Source organism: Botrytis deweyae (genome assembly GCF_014898535.1).
Source record: "Botrytis deweyae strain B1 chromosome Unknown BDEW_019, whole genome shotgun sequence".
Lineage (NCBI taxonomy): Eukaryota > Fungi > Ascomycota > Leotiomycetes > Helotiales > Sclerotiniaceae > Botrytis > Botrytis deweyae.
Window position 1 is genome coordinate 44,611 of NW_024066226.1, and position 16,504 is coordinate 61,114.

The following is a 16,504-nucleotide window of genomic DNA, read 5'->3' on the forward strand; positions in this document are numbered from 1 at the left end:
CTGCCACGGTTTGAATATGGATCATCCATTCCAACCAGGTTGTTTTAACAGTTTTAGGGTCCAAAATCATCGTTATTTTTATTTCTTACGACAACCAATATTTTCGTGAGTTTCATATCATACCCATTTCCATAGTATGCTAATCATATCTGGCCAGATAATCAAATTTCAATTATGATACCAAGGACTTCACCGTCTTCATAAGATAAATTAAAGCCACATCTCGCAAACGCCAAAAGGTGTCCTCATGGCCGGTGCTATCTCCACTCTCCTCGTGGGATTTCTCGCTGCCGTAGGCAGTTCAGACCCAAGTTCACGGAGAGGACTAGGCCGCAAGACCGCTCTTGCCGTTCCATTGACTGTGGCTTCTCTTGCCGGGTTCTGGGAATATCAGGTGACTAAGAATGTTCCCGAACCTTATTTGGTATAGTTCTCTTCATTTGGACCTCAATTTGATGCACTGGCTCATATTATCCAGGATGAAGTATTCCATATACCACAAGCTCAAGCATACTGTAGATGGGACTATGGTACTTGGGATCCAAAACTTACTACACCACCTGGACTGTATGATCTTCGTTCAGACAATATGTTATCCTAAACATCACTGACCAGAAACTAGATATTGGTCGAGTCATTTCTTGAGCATAGTCTCTGGATTCACAACATGCAATGTACATTTTCTTCGGACAACAAATGTCATTGCCCTCACATCAATTATGATGCTTGCCTGGAAATGTCGGAATCTCATTATTCGAGCCGGGGTCGAAAACCCCACAGATCAAGTTCCTGAGTTGAGATCTGCAGATTTATTACATACAGCAGCAAATATTGCCTTATTTCCTCCTCTATTTTTCTTCTCGGGGTTGTATTACACGGACGTGCTGTCTACTTGTGTAGTTTTTTACCTGTACAAGCAATTCCTTGAGCAAGCAGAATCTAAGAAGATTCACAAATCGTGGAAAAGTGGTGCATGGTTTTACCTCTGTGGTGTATTTGCTCTTTGTATGAGACAGACGAATATCTTCTGGGCTGCCATATTCTTAGGGGGGATGGAAGCTGTGAGGACGCTGAAAGGCACGTATAGTCCTGCTGCTTCGTCTCTGAGACACCTCCACGCATCGTCAATGGAGGAGTATCTGAAAGAGGTTGGTGAGCTTATAAAATCGGAGCATCCACATGATCCACCTCTACATGCTGCTAGTCTCGAAGGTAATTCCAATTCCATTCAGATTTCCCCGCCAGTTCAAAATTTCACCCTGTTAACAAGAGCTAATAACCTTCAGATTTCATCCTCACACCCCTTTCAATCATTTGGACCGCCATAACCCGCCTCCCGACTATCCTTCTCCAATTATTTCCTCACATCTCACTTCTAATTACATTTGGCGCTTTTGTCTTCATCAATGGCGGTGTTGTCCTAGGCGATAAATCAAACCACGTCGCTACCATTCACCTCTCACAACTCCTGTATCTCTGGCCCTTTATTGCCTTCTTCTCATTTCCACTACTCATCCCGGCTCTCTTCTCATTCCTCCTGAACTCAATCGACAATACCCTCCATCCATCCAAATTTCTGACTTCCTCTCTCCACACGCAAATCCGGGCCCTCATAACCTTCAGTCTCATCCTGGCATCTCTCCTCGGCTCCCTCGTAATCATAAAATACAACACCATAATCCATCCATTCACCCTCGCCGACAATCGACACTACATCTTCTACGTATTCCGATACAGCATCCTCCGACATCCTCTCATCCGCTACCTCCTCGCACCCATCTACATTTTCTGTTTCTTTCTAATCTTCAAAACCCTCTCTGGATCTTCATCCGAATATACATCACCACCCCAGAAAGACGCACCCAGCAAACCCCACAACCCCTCATCGACTCCCATCCCAACCTCCTCCTCACTCCTCCCCACCACCCCCCTCTCAACACTCTTCCTCCTCCTCCTCACCACCGCCCTCTCCCTCATCACCGCCCCCCTCGTCGAACCCCGCTACTTCATCCTCCCTTTCATATTCCTGCGTTTACATTTCCCCACCCTCACAATTTCCGCCTCTCCCAAGATCAATATCCGTTTATACGCCGAGACGATATGGTATCTATTGATCAACGGGGTTACGGGGTATATATTCTTGTATCGAGGCTTTGAGTGGACGCAAGAACCGGGGAGAGTGCAGAGGTTTATGTGGTAGATATGTTTTTAAGGGGTGGATGGTTTTTGAGGCTTAGGGGTGTGGAAGCTGGAGGAGAAAAGTTTGAGGAGTTTAAAAGATCCGTTGGGAGAGGGATTCAAGAATAAATCGGGTTGTTATGGGATGTAATCAGTTAGCGATTTAGGGCGCGAATGTATGTTGTTGTCGTGGAGCATGTTCATATAGTTGTAAGATAAGATATAGATAAACCTTGAAGGACATATTTCTATTCTGTATCATCTCACTCATCTCACTGCTTCACAATATCATGCCCACCTTTCCTGATTTCCTGCGCCCACCCGCCCACTCACTTACTAACTCACTTCCCAGCCAATTCACATAGAGTATTGATTCATTATTATTTTTTCATTTCGTTCCTATTTATTTATCTGGTTGGAGTCTTGCAAGTTCCATTCTGATATAATACTACCAACGCCCCAATCCCCCATATTCAGTTCTGTTCCATATGTTTATAATATGATGTAATATAGTGTAACCAATCCGGTTCCAATAATCCAACACCCCTTCCGTATCCCATCACCAACGCCCGTTCATGAGCAGTAGCCCTATTCTCAATCTTCTTGGGGCACTGGAGTATACGCCGTCTTCGTATGGTGTTTTAACATTCTTATTTCCAAATCCCCGATGCATTCGCCCGTTGCTTCACTGAACAAGATACACAGTTACGCACGAGATTCCTTATCGTCCAGACTGTAAACTAACAAGAGGTATCTCTTGTTGCATCCATTTCGAACGTTCAAATCATCCAAGTGACTGAGTCTACTTTGAATGATGAATTATCTTCGGAAATCGACACCTTGAGCGGCATTATGTTGGGATATTTATGCTATACCCATTTCCTTTCCTTATCTCACATCACACTCCATCACAAACTCAATCGATCCAAACTCATCTCCCCTCCACTCCTTCTCCTTTTTATCACTCCGAGCTGAAAGTATCTCTCCTCTCCGCCCTGCGTGCGTCCCCCAATATACCATTTTTCCTTCCCTATTACATCTCGAAAGCCTTCTGAGCTACTATCGCTTCCTCTCCTATCTGCTGATGTTTTAAAGCCTGCATATTTGTTTGTGTGGTATGGTGCATTTTGATTTGAGATCTGATTCGAACTTGAGGTTGGAGATGTGGGATTCGATATATTTGAGTTCGCATTTGCATTTTGATTTTGATTCAGATAACTCGAGGCAGCGGGGCTAGGACTCGAATCGTAGCTTCCTACAGGACTACTTCCGCCGTTCGTTCCACGATTTCGATCGATTCCTCTTAGAGCACTTGATGTAGCGTTCGACTTGGTGCTGGTACTTATTTGGCGCGGTTGTGAAGGTGTGGATTGCGAATGTGAATGTGAGTGAGCAGGTTTTTGGTGCGAGGAAGAGCTATTGTTGCTTATGATGGGAGTAGAGGAGAGTTGGGAGGAGCGGAAGGAGGCGAGGAAAGTTGAGAGAAAGGGACGGGATTGTTGGGCTGGAGGTGGCATTCTGGATGAGATGGGTTGTGTGATGTTGATGTTGATGTTGACGATTCAAGGTCGTTGTGTGCCGTATGATCTATGAGTATTTATAGACCGGTGGGTGGCTGTCTTGTTATTGCTTGACCTTTGAGGAGTTCAACGCTATTGGTATTGAGAGATATCAGATGGAAGATTGTGGATCATGTATTTCATGCGTGGAGGAAAATCGTGGGACGATATAATGTATGGAGGCGGCTGCTGTTGATGTAGTGACCCGCTCAAGTACATTAGATCCGTCCAAGCGGATATGTCTCAAGGTGGTTTTTAGTGGATTCCCTTCCTGTTCTGAATCGTGTGTATAATCGATGAAGTGGCAGATGTGTTGGTAGGTTCGTTGTAGAAGTAAAATTGCTGTAAAATTCGATGGTAAATGCTAATCCTCGCGGGTGATTTCGATGAATTAAAGTATATTTGATCAAGGTCGACCTTACTGTTTTTTGGTGTTGTGATTGAACCTCGGGTGTACTCGGCTCTTGCACTTCCTTCCTGGTATTCCTTGTTTGGCTGTGTTTATGGCTTAAGTCACGAAATTGAATAGGAATTAAATGTCAGACCCTCGTTATCTTGTCAAGGAGTGGAAGATGGAATACCAAAGAGAAAATGAGGGGAACACGGGATGATTGGTTTCTTGTCTACTCGTAGCATCGACTGCTGTCCAACGGTAAATATGTTTATACTGCACAGACTTTTGAATTTCGTGAATATCTAAATCGTAAATTACTCTTTCCTGATGCAGAAAATGATCGATGTCGGAAATAAGCGGAATAGGTTTCGTTCGATCGGATGCATGGAGATTATGCGGGACGATTAGACGTTTACTTATGACATAAAAAGTAATAACGCGGGGACGAATTAAAAGCCGCTGATTTGAAAAGTCAGGTACGTAGGTAGTAGAAGTCAAAATATTTATTAGGAGAAATGTTATTAGTTTATCATTTTAGTTGACAATATATCTTAACCTTAAATTCGTTGTACAGCAAAAAGGACCGTAGAGTGGTTACGAGCACAACTCTGCATGAAGTGTAATGAAAGAACAATGAGATTGTGAAAAGGGTTTTCTTTCAACAATCATAGACCCGAGCATGAGGAAGCGGCGAAACAATGCCATCCATCAAAAGTACTACCGGTAGGTATTCATTCTACTTTCAGATGATAGAATTCGGCCAACGCAGAACGTCAAAATGCACGTTTAATACCTAGGTAAGCTTCGCGGCAAAATAAGGCACACGGAAGTTCTATTGAAGGGGTAAAAGTTTGTTTATCGGACGAAAGGGTCAGTGGTAATGGGAAGAAGTATTGTGAAGAATAGTCTCCGCAGCTAAATTGGCTGAACTATCACATGAAAATGTAACAAAAAACAGTCCGAATAGAAGTTGCAGATGACTTTTAATGTTCACGAAATGCTTACGGAGGAGACCCCGAGTCAATATAAGCAATGATTCATGGACACCAGGGCCAAAGTACACCAGTTAACTCCCATCAAAACATATGACCCTGATACGTCCCCCCCAAAAATCCATCGTAAAACCTTTGGATTCCTGGAAAAGGATGGCGGGGGGGGGGGCGACTGAGTAGCAAGGAGACGGATATTGGTATGTGTATGGGAAATCTCTTGTTCGAACATTTCAGCGTTGGCTAGTGTGTTTTTGGGAGCAAGTCTCAAGACATTTCTGATACTAGGGAAAAGTTCGCTTGTTTAGATAGGAGAAAAGCAGCAGTAAACGTGCAAGAATTGAGGTATCGCCCACTTGGGAATATAAAATGAAGCACGGAATGCAACATTAGAATAGATTCGAGCCATTTTAAAACATCTGATCTCTAATAATGGTAAAAATGAATAGATGAGTAAATACAACGCTAAATGTAACCATATCTCTTGAAATGTTCTGAAAAATTGAATCGAGGACGGTTCTGAAATCTCGATGCTGAAAATGATTATGTAAAAATGCCTGAGGCTAACAATAAATCTTCCGGCTACCGCCGACTAACATTCTCAATAACGAATATATCGTCGACCTCAAGATTAGCATTGAATTACCAACCACACATCCTCCTCTTCAAAATGGGCAGCAACGGCGATGTGAGTGCCTCCTGCCAGTGCCACCCCCTCCGCACATTTTGCTGACAAAATTTGCGATTTCAGTTCCACGTTTCCACAGGTATCACTCCTCCAAAGGGACCTGTCTCATACTCGACATACAAGTCTCCCTATGGACCTAAGTACGATGCGCCATTTTTCAAGGAAGAAACAGAGACTGATGGACCCGCAGATACAAGATTCAACCAAACATCGCCGGATGGACCCCAAAGGCAGCTTCCAAGGTGTATGTAGATTTTTTTTTGAACTGCCACGATATTTCTACGCCGGGCCGTGTGAAGTCTGGAACTACGATACTATACATTTAGACGATACATTTCATGCTATACTTATGAATGGCAGAATTGAGTTGGGAACCTGGCTAATATTGGCATGCAGTGGCCTTACTTTAGCAGGATTTGGTGCTACCGCTGGATTCTTCGCTCTTTTCTTCTTCTCCGACATCCCTAGAGTACGAAACGATATCATGGTTGTAAGTTGGCGTACTATGGTATATTACAATATCTTGGCTTATAATTAAACAGAAAATCCCAATTATTGGTGACCGCTGGAGAAAGGAAGTCCCTGCATCTGACAACGTACGTTATTTTTATTTGTTTGACATTACTGGAATTGGCGGTTGGTTCTTAGGCTAGGAGAAGGAAGATCTGAACATGGCAAATCATTGGGCTATAAAATTGCTATCTATAACGTCAAGAAGCCGATGTCACAAGTGTACATCGGTTGCTTCCGTCCAGACTCCTTTTCTGAACCGAGTTCTTGACCAGAACAAACTCTCCACGCCAGTTACATATCATTTATTCGGCTGCAAGCTGACATTGTTTTCTTCTAGCCTTTTTAAAGTTTGTGTCGCTGGTCCAGGGTTGGGAGGATGGAGTGAAGACAAGAAGAAGTGCATGGTGGACAAAATATCGAATTGTACAAAAGATTATCTGAATTAGACTTCACATTCACACTCACCCTCGCCATATTTCTATGCCATTTACATGTAGCATTTACCGCCCAAAATTATATAAGAAGTCGATTTCCAGGTAGCTCTAGAAGTTTATAGCAAGGCTGTTCTCGAAGTTCTCGAACCTTCCAAATTTGGAATTACCAATCCAAGCTCTCGCAAGGCTGACATTTACCATCTCCAATAATATTCAATGCCAACACTCATCGTGCACAACCTACTTTTCCTTCTTATCCTAATAAATTAATATCATTAAATTTGCTCGTAATACGATCCTTCAGTACAAATTCGTTCCTTTCAGACTACGTTTCAATAATATCCTTAACAGCACACCCCTCTTGTGCAACGAGGCTGAAATCAACCCCCATAATCAATTAACGCAAACAAATAATCTACACCGGCATATCGAAAAACATCTTCTAGATGAATAAACTGGACGGCCTAGTATCTATACATTCTAGGTCTACATCGCTTTAGTCGCAGACTCTCAAACTCACAGTCGGTCCAATCATTGTCTCCGCCGTAAAGTGGCATCATGGCAGGAACCGATCTACCTCACGATCCCAAAAAAGCTCTCGAATTTAAGAACAAGGGAAATGATCATTTTCAAAACAAAAACTATGAGGCTGCTGAACAATTTTATAGCAAAGCGTTAGTCTATATTCTTGATCGATTTCCCTAGTCTTGCGCACTCCCTCATCCCTTCTGCTTCCTACCCCTCATTGTCCATATACCCAACCTTATCATGTCAGATAACCCCATCTAACACGCCACTCCCCAGCATCTCCCTCGACCCTCTCAATCCGATTCTCCACACGAACCAGTCCAAAGCTCTCCTCAAACTTTCCCGCTACCCCGAAGCAATCGCCTCCTCAGAATCCGCCATCGCAGCTATCTCCTCCGCTCCCATAAATAGCGTATACATGAAAGCCTATTATAACATCGCACAAGCATACCACGCACTACGCGACTATGATTCCGCGCTCAAAGCGGCGGAAATGGCGAGGGAACATTGTATAAAGGATATGCCGATCGGAGGAAAAGGACTAGTGGGGAGCGGGAAGAGTTTACCGCTTATCTTAGAGCTGGGACTAAGGTGTAGGAAAGAGGGGTGGGAGAAGAAGGAGGAGAGGAGGAGGAGAGATAGAGGCTATTTGTTGGGAGAGGTGACGGGGTTGATGAGGAGGGAGATGGAGAGGGATGGGGGAAGAAAGGAAAGGTGTGATGGGGATGCGATGGATCTCGATACTAAAGTAATCACAGAAGAATGGGAGAAAAAGATTGAAGAGGTAGAGAGGGTATTTAGACTTGTGGAAACGCAAGGAAAGGAAGGGAGGAGGAGAGAAATGCCCGATTGGGCAATTGACGGGATCAGTTTTAATGTTATGATCGATCCTGTTGTGGTATGCTTTTTTTTTCATCTTCCGTATTCTATATCCTTGCCTGAGAGTCCCTTCATCGACCCTATTTATCATCACTGTCGGAAAGATACTAACTCGCCTCCCCCACAGACCAAAACAGGCCAATCCTACGAACGCACAAGTATCCTCCAACATCTCGAAAGAAGCTGCACCGATCCCCTAACAAGAGAACCCTTGCTCCCAAGTGATCTAAGACCCAATCTGGGATTGAAACATGCAATCGAAGAGTTTTTGGAAGAGAATGGATGGGCTGTTGAATGGTAATTAGCCGTGAGAGACGAGGAAGCGAGGGGGGTGGAGGGAATGAAAGTGAAATTTGAAATTAGATGATTGTTAAGCGAGCGCTGGTTAGCATAGCTCTTCTGCCTGTCTGCCTGCCTACATCAAGCGGTGCATTTCTTGGATCTTCTTTTCTAGACTGGCTTATTTGTGTGTTAGTTAATAGACGTGGAAATGCACGGCGAGGAATACGGGGCGCGTGGAATTATCAAGTGCATTTGAAATAGCTATTTGGATCATTTCTTGAAAATATAGAATGGAATGGAATTAGATCTTTACTCTCTTCCCACATCTTGTTAATCTATGGGTTGGTTAGTGGTTGAATGACCATCAATTGAAGGGTTAATTCTTGCGCGTGATTTGCTCTTCCTATTCTGAGTATGGCGCTTGAGAAATGGGAGTAGAGAGATGGATTCATGGTTGGATATAACGATGAATAGGTAGATGTTTTATAAACATTTTAGGCTTTCTGAAAGGAAAGTGGAGAAAGCTTAGTGTTACTGAAATCGCAGTAAGTGATGAAATGAAGAGGAAAGAGGAAAGAGGAAAGAGGAAAGAGGAAAGAGAAAGGTGAGGTGGTAATGAGTCAAAGTACCCAAAATAAATTATTAGTTACACAGACAGGGAGGAATTAGTGGGAAACCTGGAGAATCCGTATTGAAACTTAATTGCTTCTTTGAGATTTGGGATAGTGATATAGAGCCAAGTAACTCAGATAAGTCGCGACCTTTTATTTACGCGAGGATATTACGCTGGGAAATTCCTAGATTCATATTGTAGATAGTCGAAATGGAAAATTTACAGGTGGGTATGTATGAGAGGAAAGAGGAAAGAGGGCGGAGGGGATTTGAAGATGTACTGATAGCAGTTATCTCTTGTCACTAGCCACGATCCAAATATCTATATTGGTGCATCTTGATAGCAATTCAGGATCGAACTTGCAGCTAGTTCAAAACGTGGGGTGAGAGTGTTAGTGGAAGCTGGCTTCGTGGTTGTGTAATCGCGGGAGCAGATGGGTTTCTCGCTGTGCTTTTGATATAACGGTATAGTATAGACAGCAGTTACCAGAGCTTGATTGCACATTGTTTCCTTCAAGGTTTTCATTTAAACATATGTCGAATAGCAGAGGGTACCATTTCTTCACTGAAAGATCAAATTTCAAATGTTGTTAAACGAATTGTGACAATCAACATGCAGAAGTGTGAGTTGTGTTACTAGCTAGACCCAGCCTAGAAGACTCAATAACTAGAAACGGAAGGAAAGATCTCCCACATAGCAAACTTTTTCCTTCAGTCGCGGAAATCTTCAGTTTATCTTCTTATGTTGCCGGCTATATAGCACCAAACGATATTCGTTGTACATGTTTGATAGTACTTGAGATAGAGAATAATAGATAGCAATGCGAAAAATGAAAAGATACAAGTCAAGTAATTTCAACCCAGTAAAGAAGTGCCGAAAATAAAATATATCAGTATAGGCTGCGTATGCAAGGGCCTTTGAACAATTTTACTCTTCTATTCTGGTAATAGAAGGTAGGTCATAAGCCTTTTCCTCCACAAAGAAACATTTGTACAAGGAATTTTTTCCATTTCAAATCACAAAAATAAGATAATCAAAGATCCATTCGTTTGATGGAAGCCATGATGAAAACGTCTGTAGTAATTTGGATCGATTTCTCCGTGCGGGAGTCCGTCTTGTTCGGTTTTAAAGCGGTAGTCGTTACCCAGGACACACCCCTACAGATCACCGTGGATAAATAATGTAGCTTGGTGCATAATGGGAAATTTTGAATGAAGGAAACGAAAAGCAATAATAAATGAGACGAAACTAGAACGAAAAGTCTTGTGAGGTTAATGATAGGACGAATGGGCGATATATGTATCACAAACCCTGTAGCCAATCCTGCAAGTAGAATGGGGTTTCAAACAACTTACAGAACATGCAACTTGTGCGAGCCTTAGTCGGTCTCTTTGGATATATCAGAGAACCAAATGTGTTTCGATAATTCCAGAGCAGTGCTTCGCTCCTCAGGTAGGTATCTGAGGGTCTTTCGGAGTAAATCCTCGAGAATTCTTGCTTCAGCAGTAGATATCTTAATGCCGGATGGCTCAAGATAACTATGAGAATGTTCAGGACCGCAACGTTCGACCTCAGTAGAAGCTGCCATACTCTGAGTCTCATTATCTTCTGAATCGGGCACATTGGCAGAGGTTTTCGTTTTAGGTTTCTCTGCCAGTGCGGAGAATTTAGTGAAACTCTTCTTAGGGGATCGGCCTGTTGATAGTCCCTCGGAAGATGGTGTCTTTTCCGAGCTTTTAGCATCTGAACTGTTGGCCTCAAAACTTTTAGCATCTGAACTCTTGGATTTCGAACTCTTGAATTCTGAACTCTTGTCTTCGGAACTCTTTGGGTTTGACGGAGATTCCTCAGTAGAACCATTTTCGGCTTTATTGGAATGAGAAACAGATATTCCTTGGTCAATAGCATTCACTGACTTGAGAATAGCCTCCGCCTCGCTAGTTCTCAACTTCTCCGCCATCTCCACGAGTTGATCTGTTCCATCGAGCATGTCATTCCGAGGACGCTCCTTGAATTGCTCGATGAATTCCAACGCTGCGTTTCTAAGCTTTTGTCTGTGAGGAGGAGAATCACCATCGTGTGTACCGGTCTGCAAAATTTGATCAAGTATATTTCCTGCTGATCTTGCATCAATTTCTGTTTGTTGTTCATACCATTTTAGACCTTCTTTCCACGCAGCCCACCATTCATCAGGGAAGGCGCCTAGAAGTCTCACTGCAGCTATTAACATCTCGTCCCTGTTAGGAATGCCATCATATCTAAACAACCGAGATCCTGTACGAATCTCAAAAATCGTACATCCTAAAGCCCATATATCCGAAGCGACACTTCTGTAACAACCGAACAAGAACTCAGGTGCACAATAGCTTTTGGGCGTGCCAAGGTCAAACGATGGGGCTGTTTGGAGAAAGGCGATACCGAAATCGATTATTATGATGTCATTTGCTATCCACTTGGGATTTACCTCCTTCATGTTGATTGGAGCAACGGTATAATCAGGAAAGGAAGAATCAGTTACTGGAAGCTTGGAGTTGGCATAGATGATCTCTTTTTTCTGAGGAACACCTAGTCTTTCATAGATTTGTTCCTCGGTCCACTCGTCGATGTTGGCAAGCTGTAGCAGAATGTTGGCAGGAGTAACATCTAATTTTATGGTGAGCTGATCGAAAGTAAGAAGGGATTTATATGACATTGCAAACCTCCATGAACGACACCGGTGCTATGAATATATTTCAAGCCTTGTATGGCCTGCAAGCAAACATTCCTTGCCACAGACGCTTCCAACCGTCGGCTTCCTTTATATTCACCTGGACAAGAATTGAACTGTCTGATGCTAGGTCCTCCAACTTCAGAGACCAAGCATAAATGGTCTCCGTTTGGGCCCTTGTGGGTGAAATGATCTAGCAAAGACATGACGTAAAATCTTCCGTCATGCTCGGGACTGATACGATGCAAAATTAGTCAGCGCAAGCAAAAATCTTGAATGCGAAACTGGATTTTAAGTTCGGAACAACATAGAGCACCAATGAGAAATTTGCGGTTGAAATTTTGGGTTTCGCAATGTGATTTGAAACATTTTTCTTTAATTTCAAGAAGACTTCACTCGCCTTGACTTCATCTGACGTAACATGTCAACCTCTTTTGAAGTACTTGACAGTCGTGCTGCAAGAACTTTTAAAGCAACATATCTTTCTCGCTTAGTATCTCGCGCAAGCCATACCGTCGCGAATCCTCCATGTCCTAATTTGTGTATGACCTTGTAGCGATCATGCTTGAAGGTATCTTCGAGATGTATGGGATGGAAGCCCCCTTTGCCATAGTTTGTTTCGACTGGCTGTACTCGAAATTTGACATCATCCATAGGTTTGGGATGCTTTGGATTGGAATGAGCATTGGCATCGTCCGTAGATTCAACATGCTTCACTTGAATATTGGCATTGTTCATCGTGATACTTTGATTTCAATTCCGATCTTGGTTTTGCATCAAGTAGGATGAAATGAAGTAGGTGAGATTGTTATTCCGATATAACTGGTCATTGATGTTAATGTATAAGATTGTCTCAGTATGTATTAATTGATATTGTGTTGAGGTCGATGAAAGGTGTATGAGGTCGTATTTAATTAAGTTCGCCTCAATTGAATCCGCTCCAAAATTTATGCTGACAAAGCATCAATCGGTTGATCATTCTTCCGTAACTAAATCCAGCGTCCTCCTCGATGTCAGATTGACGAGAGACTTTTCATGAGTCTACCATTGCAACGATAGTTATGCAGCTTCTCTTCTTGATGTTTTACGAATTCATGCTTGAATCTCGAATTCATACTCAGAAATTAATAAGGATGGCAAAATTCCAGAATTATGCCACTTCCTGTGAAAGCATTACCAGGTAATGTTTTTAAATCTGGAGTCCAATTTCATCGTATTGACGACCACGATGCTATATTGTTGTCGAGAATTGGGAATCGAAGTGTAGCTATCTAGGTAATTCCTGCAAAAACATCCCACCAAAATGACAAGTTTGTAGCGTCTCAACTGATCTCGAGCCTTGCTCTAAGGGAGGTTTGGAACGTAACATGGACAATTGGAGGCAAAGACTGTGGAGGGGGCTGGTGAATTATCATATATGTCCCAAATTCACTTGAACTGGGAAAGTGAACTATTGTTTTGTATTTTGTGCTCCATTCTTTTAATCTGAAGATACCTATAACTAAGGTTATTCGTGGTAAGTTGTAGCTTTGAATATTGCCTGACACTCCAACGTACTTATACCTATTCTTCCATGGTACTTACTAAATATTTTCAACGACTTTATTTTTCTTTTACAAGGCTTTTCCGTCCTACAGCATGGTTTGGGAGATGACTGAGATGCGCAAGGACGACGCTGAAGCACGCAATCTGTAAGCTAAATTCTAGTGTTTTCCCTCTGTATCTTATATATTAACATGATTCTACTTTAGGATGCATAGGGCTTTATGCATCTATCCTCGTTACTATTCAAATTTTGCAACTCGCGGTGGATCATTCTGGTGTTATAGACACTGTTTCGAGCCTCCGTGTGAATGCTCAGAATGTGTCCAACAATTCCTGTCTCAAAAAGTTCAGGAGCACCAAACGACGTATAGTTTTGCACTTTCTGATGTTGAAGCTCAACAGAAGGCTGGGGGGTTTGCCACAGAAATAAGCAGGAATCTAGTCTATCTGCGACAACAATGCCAAACTAATGGAGATTCAATAATCAAGAGATGGAAGAAGAAGAGTCGCAATAAACGCGAGGCCCTCTTACGCGATATTGATCCCAACTTGTATCCGCATCGGTGGCCTCTTGCACACCTGAATAAAGCGTTTCAGGCTACACTTCCTTCCGATTACTGGATCAGCGCAGATATCACGCTAAGTCGGTATATGCGAGAGTATCGTAATGCATGTCTACTGCCTTACATAAACTTGGAAGGATTAATCGAAAACCCTGTGATGTTTTTGAGTCTGTTGCAAACTCGCACCCAACATTCCCCTGAGCAGTGGGCTCCGTATGATAATTTCATCCTTGACAAACATTGGGACATGGGTTCTCTGGCTCTCGACTACAACAGCCATAGCATAATTCTGGCCAGTTCGGCATATGGAACGCTGACGCAATGGAAAAGTGGAGAAGCACACAGATGGACGTCTGTCGGGTTTCCAAGAGCAATCCTCATTCTCGAGGCACAAGCACATCTTCTTTCATTCCTTCGATCCACGGTTGAGCGAATTCTTGGGTCCACAATTGGCTATTCTATGGAAAGCCAAATAAGCTCATTCGATGAAATCTCTAAATGTGGCTCAATGACGTTGAATGGACGATTTGATCACATACCGGGAACAGCTTCCTGCTATTTGGACCAGCCATTCTCGGCGCCGCCCATTTTTGACATTAATTCTCTGTTGAATATCGCCAAGACAAGAGAAGCTGTACAAGGAGACCATCTTCGATTTCTACAGACCCATCCTTTATATGCTAGGCGCTACATTGAACTCGCCATGACCAGTAACTTGGGGAAAGAGCTTAAGAATTATGATAAGTTTATTATCGCATCGTCAATTCTACTTATTCAGGATATGGTCATGTTCTGGTCCTGGGGTTGGATTGTAGACGAGGTTGAAAAACTAAAGAACTTGCAAATTACTTTGAATGAGAGCCTTGATCCACTCAAGCCTTTATCAAAAGCTTACGATGCAGCGTTAGGGTCGCTCGAAGCATTGTTGTTGGATCAAATCCGCCGGCGTTCAAAATACCTAGGTGATTTATTGCCTATGTATTTGCGAGAGTACAAACTAACCAGCATTTCCAGTAATCATGGCACGTTTCCTGCTTGGCAGCGAAGACACACAGTCTCCCACCCCGAATTTTCCAAAGACAGATTGGACTTTTGCTTGGCGTTGTTGTTACTTGATACCAGCTCCGATATTAAGCTCGAGGAAGTTTCTCCTCTTACGCCTGCAATGATATTTGCTATGCTCGAGGAGCATTTGGCCAAGTGCCATGAAACCAAAAACTTCAAAGAGCTCGCTAGACTGGCTGAAACTGTGTATGCAGTGGTCTCCAGCCTTGCAGCAATGTATCAAATGCTTGAGATGGTACGATTACATCGCCCTCGAGCAAAGAGACGAGAAGCCGAGGACGTTGCAAAACTCGAGCATGGTCGTGCATGGCGTTACATCGAAAAACATTTGGAGGATCAATAATTGTTGACAAATTACAATAATGTGACCGGGCTCCCCGATGAAATTATTCCCATGGGGGAAAGCCAGAGCCAAAGAATCAGGGCTGAAAAGTTATTAGCAGACCCCACCAAGATATTTATGGAGACACCAAAACCAACTGGAACACGTCTCAGCCAGCAATGGGTCGATAATGATGAGCAACAGAGAAAGGCACTTAGTCAAATATGGGTGCAAGTTCGAGCTCGTCATGAATATACTCTCCGTCGTCTAGGTTTCTGCCAAGAAGATATAGACCATGATCTCGCAATTCTATCTGCGGATAGTGACCCGGAATACCTCGCATCGATTGAGAAGCGAAATGCTGAAATACACACAGAGATAGCAGCCAGACACGCGAAAAAGGTTGCAGCTTTTGGAAATTTTATCGATCAAGAGCAATGGGGCACTGAAAAGCCAGAGAAAGTTGGCGTTCCAACTCGCTCTAAATTCAAAACCAGGAAGCTTCCCAACACAGATGACGAAAAGAACTCTGTGAAGATACTTAGTGAACTGGCCGCAAGTCCTGCAACTTCTGCACCTTTACCATCGCCTAGAGTACTCGTCAGAAAGAGTTCATATGCCATATTCAAACCATGTTCCCGAGCCGAAATTTCGAGGAGCGCACTAAAACTGTACCCTGGGACTCTCTTGTTAACGCCATGGCCGAGGCTGGATTCATAGCGAGTCATGAAAGGGGAGGATCAGCCGTTCAATTTGAGCCTGATACTAGCTCGCCTTGGTTTGGAAAGGGTAAGATAGTCTTCCACAAACCCCATCCCGAGCGTGTTGTGGACGCAGTCATGTTGGGAGTGATGGGAAAGCGGATGAAGAAGTGGTTTGGATGGAGCGATGAGACTTTTGAAGTGGGTAAGAAATAATAGAGGGTTTTTTTGTCTGGATGCGATCACACAATCTATCGATTTGTGTCGTTTGATTCGGGGGGACAGATAAATTCAACCTAGGTACAACAAGAAGGCAAATCAAAATGCATTGCTGATTACAATAATACGCGATTTGCACTCTATCCCTCAGACGCCTGGTGTGAAAGCCATTCTAGATACCAGTAAAAAAGATCTCATATTTAGTAAGCCTAAAACTATTCGCCCTGAATTTAACAACTCAATTATGTATGAATATATCTAGCTTAAAAAGGATCATCCCACAGAATAAATAGATAGCCATGGGAGTAACATCCATTTTAGGACC

At 43.0% G+C, this 16,504-nt stretch overlaps 6 protein-coding genes across 6 annotated transcripts; 4 read left to right on the forward strand and 2 right to left on the reverse strand.

Moving 5' to 3' along the window:
• Window positions 1–247: 247 nt before the first annotated feature.
• EAE98_007739 (uncharacterized protein) lies at window positions 248–2,200 on the forward strand (the record flags this gene model as incomplete). Its single annotated transcript, XM_038955362.1, has 4 exons — window positions 248–424; window positions 479–567; window positions 623–1,212; window positions 1,287–2,200. The coding sequence occupies 4 exons, from the start codon at window positions 248–250 to the stop codon at window positions 2,198–2,200; spliced, it is 1,770 nt and encodes a 589-aa protein (XP_038808091.1).
• Window positions 2,201–3,086: 886 nt separating this feature from the next.
• Window positions 3,087–3,695, reverse strand: EAE98_007740 (uncharacterized protein; the record flags this gene model as incomplete). The annotated part of the gene is made up of 1 exon (XM_038955363.1): window positions 3,087–3,695. One exon carries the CDS (start codon window positions 3,693–3,695, stop codon window positions 3,087–3,089), a length of 609 nt encoding a protein of 202 aa, XP_038808092.1.
• Window positions 3,696–5,790: 2,095 nt separating this feature from the next.
• EAE98_007741 (uncharacterized protein) lies at window positions 5,791–6,667 on the forward strand (the record flags this gene model as incomplete). The annotated part of the gene is made up of 6 exons (XM_038955364.1): window positions 5,791–5,808; window positions 5,872–5,948; window positions 5,999–6,052; window positions 6,205–6,298; window positions 6,351–6,404; window positions 6,659–6,667. The coding sequence occupies 6 exons, from the start codon at window positions 5,791–5,793 to the stop codon at window positions 6,665–6,667; spliced, it is 306 nt and encodes a 101-aa protein (XP_038808093.1).
• A 646-nt stretch (window positions 6,668–7,313) lies between these two features.
• Window positions 7,314–8,463, forward strand: EAE98_007742 (uncharacterized protein; the record flags this gene model as incomplete). The annotated part of the gene is made up of 3 exons (XM_038955365.1): window positions 7,314–7,429; window positions 7,560–8,181; window positions 8,290–8,463. 3 exons carry the CDS (start codon window positions 7,314–7,316, stop codon window positions 8,461–8,463), a joined length of 912 nt encoding a protein of 303 aa, XP_038808094.1.
• Window positions 8,464–10,435: 1,972 nt separating this feature from the next.
• EAE98_007743 (uncharacterized protein) lies at window positions 10,436–12,502 on the reverse strand (the record flags this gene model as incomplete). Its single annotated transcript, XM_038955366.1, has 3 exons — window positions 10,436–11,700; window positions 11,757–11,998; window positions 12,165–12,502. The coding sequence occupies 3 exons, from the start codon at window positions 12,500–12,502 to the stop codon at window positions 10,436–10,438; spliced, it is 1,845 nt and encodes a 614-aa protein (XP_038808095.1).
• A 900-nt stretch (window positions 12,503–13,402) lies between these two features.
• Window positions 13,403–16,176, forward strand: EAE98_007744 (uncharacterized protein; the record flags this gene model as incomplete). The annotated part of the gene is made up of 4 exons (XM_038955367.1): window positions 13,403–13,455; window positions 13,516–15,239; window positions 15,381–15,859; window positions 15,916–16,176. The coding sequence occupies 4 exons, from the start codon at window positions 13,403–13,405 to the stop codon at window positions 16,174–16,176; spliced, it is 2,517 nt and encodes an 838-aa protein (XP_038808096.1).
• Between the last annotated feature and the right edge of the window lie 328 nt (window positions 16,177–16,504).